General features: G+C 35.8%; 1 protein-coding gene across 1 annotated transcript; it reads left to right on the top strand.

Annotated features, from left to right (window-relative positions):
* Positions 1 to 207: 207 nt before the first annotated feature.
* Positions 208 to 2,616, top strand: LOC131611716 (F-box/kelch-repeat protein At3g23880-like). Its single transcript, XM_058883619.1, has 2 exons — positions 208 to 1,492; positions 2,307 to 2,616. Exon 1 carries the CDS (start codon positions 258 to 260, stop codon positions 1,488 to 1,490), a length of 1,233 nt encoding a protein of 410 aa, XP_058739602.1. The 5' UTR covers positions 208 to 257; the 3' UTR covers positions 1,491 to 1,492; positions 2,307 to 2,616.
* The last annotated feature ends 215 nt before the right edge of the window (positions 2,617 to 2,831 follow it).

The raw sequence follows: 2,831 nt of genomic DNA, 5'->3' as shown, positions 1-2,831 counted from the left end.
TATTTATTCAATGTATTAAAAAAAATTAGTTTTTTATATTTAGAATAAGAAGGACACTAGAAAATGAGATGGCAATCTCCATGAATTAAGGTGGATAGATATACTCGGTGAGTCAATTCAACTCAATGTGGCTTTAGTGTACACTATTTTTATGTTTTAAATTCACTATAAGAAGGAAAACAAAGGTGGTCAGAGGCACAGGAAACACAGTACAACTATCCAATTCTCAATCCATCGAGTCTCCAACTCACGAGAAAATGGATCTCCCTCCCTCTCAAACTCGTCGTCCGCCAAGCTCGCCATCATCGCTACCAACCCTCCCCGACGAACTCATGGCGGAAGTTCTCTCCCTCCTTCCCGTCAAATCTCTCATTCAAATGAAATGCGTGAGTAAGTTCTTCAACTCCCTCATTTTCGATCCCACCTTTATCAAAATGCAACTCCGTCGATCCGCACGAAACCCTCAACTCACACTCGTCTCAGGAAAATCCGTAGCAGATTTCCGTTTCGTCACTCTCCCTATCAACAATTTTCTCGAGAATCCTCTTATCACCGTTCCGGAGAAGCCTTTCCATCCATTGTTGGATAGTGTCCATTACTGGTTGGTTGGTTCTTGTAATGGATTGCTCTGTTTTGCTCATTATGATAGTTTCACTGGTAGCTATAGAGATTGCTGGCTCAATTTCTATAATCCGGCTACAAATACTTTATCTAAGAAATTAGGCCATTTTAAGGATTATTGCAAACATCGTTATTTTTTCTCTAGATATGCATTTGGTTATGATAGTTTAACTGATAATTATAAAGTAGCCGCTTTACGAGTGATTGGTGGTGACGAAGAAATTGGTGACACTGAAACTGAAACTCAATTGAGATCACAATTGAGAACAGAGGTGAGAGTTTTTAGTGTGGCTGATAATGTTTGGAGAGATATTCAAGATTTTTCGGTTGGTCCTCTCCGGTTAACTCTTCCGAGTGAGAATCATGGTGTTTATTTGAATGGAAATCTTAATTGGCTGGCGCTACGGAATTGTTACTCCGCGGATAGGTTTTATCATTGTAATGATATTACTCTTGATCAATTTGTGATCATTTCACTTGATCTGGGTGCTGAGAGACATGTGGAATTAATGCCTCCGCGGGGTTTGGATGAAGTGCCGCTTATTGAGCCGGCTATTTCCGTGTTGATGGAATCTCTTTGTTTTTGTCACGATTTCAAACAGACTTGTTTGGTTATATGGCAGATGAAGGAATTTGGGGTTGGAGAGTCTTGGACTCAACTTTATAGAATTAATTATCAGAACCTTCAACACATTGGATGCTGGTTGCCGTTGCACATTTCTCAGGATAAAAATACTTTGGTATTGGCAAACAAGAGAGACCTAGCTATTATATATGATTGGGCAAATAATAGGGTAGAGATAGTTAGCAATAAACCGCGGTGGGCCTTTTGCAAGGATTATGTTGAAAGTTTGGTTTCACTTTGTTGAAAGTAAGTTCTTATTTGAAGATTTACTTAATTGAATTTATGTTAATATGTGTTTGTTCTATGATATATTGCGTGATTATTTTCTTATGATGACTTTGATTTGATTGTTGAATGGTTACTGATTGAATGAATTTGTTTTGTTTTCATGTTTGTTATAAGCTAGAAGATGCATTTTCTTTAGAGTGGAGTAGCTAGAACATGTATCTCCCAAGAAGACATTCATCCTCTCTTGGATTTTCTTTATAGGGTTGGTCTTGAAAACATTTTAAACAATGCTTAAGCATGAAATAATCCTCGTTTTAGAAAGTTGTACATTCAAGAACTTGAATGTAACATAATGAAAGGTTGAAGTGGGAAACAAATTTACGGGATGCACATCAGCAAACTTGAATGGATTCATTATATTTGTAGATATATATTGGTAGATAAGAAGAGTTAAGTTTCAACTTTGAATAAATTACATTTACTTCAACATTTTGTACAAGTGGTATGCTGATTTAATTGAATGAACTTATTTCCCTGCTTAGAACTCTCGTATCTATGTGTATTTTAAGAATAAATATATATTTTGAAATTAGATATTCTTCTTGTTCCGATTCGACATCCATGCTAATGTCACCAGAGGCATCATTATTTTATTTCTTTACTTGATAATGATATTTGTATAGAATCTAATTTTTTGTATTATAACCTCGTGTCACCCGTGGCATCTTGATTGAAGCTAATATTTTGTTTTTCAACAAAGATAAATAGCTTTATTTTTGAGATCTATCCATTCATTTATTTTACTTTGTACTTTTGTTCTATTCTTCTGTAGTAGCTGATCTATGGGGAATCTTTGAAGGCATTAGAATGGTCCAGAGCAAGGGAATCACAAAGGTGGAAGTGCAAACTGATTCCAAGGAGATCTATAATGCCTTAATTCAAGAAGCAAAGCTTGGAAGCACATACGGTTTTACTCTAGCTTATCATAAGGGAGCTTCAAAAAGTGTTGGAGTTTCGCATTGTTCATGTCATCATGTGTATTGAGAGGCAATTGTGGTGCAAACTCTCTTACTAAAATGGGAAGTAGTAATAGAATATGTTCAATTTATTTTGATAATTGCCCTTATTCATGGTGCTTTATGTAGTGGATAAAATTGGGAGTTTCTCTATAAGGACTGTGTAACTCTCTTCTTTTCCGGGCTTCGGCCCTCATCAATCCCAAAAAAAAAAAAAGTTAAATTTACTGTTAGATGATTATTGGTAATTATGTGACAAGGCTTGTTTTGTTTTTACATTGTTTGTAGAGTCTTCTTCATTTGTTTGCATGGGAGGCTCTGATTAGCTTGGCTCCAATTAA

The sequence above is a fragment of the Vicia villosa genome, linkage group LG6 (genome assembly GCF_029867415.1).
Source record: "Vicia villosa cultivar HV-30 ecotype Madison, WI linkage group LG6, Vvil1.0, whole genome shotgun sequence".
NCBI lineage: Eukaryota > Viridiplantae > Streptophyta > Magnoliopsida > Fabales > Fabaceae > Vicia > Vicia villosa.
Note: the sequence above shows the minus strand (reverse complement) of the source record. Positions and strands in the feature narration are given on the sequence as shown.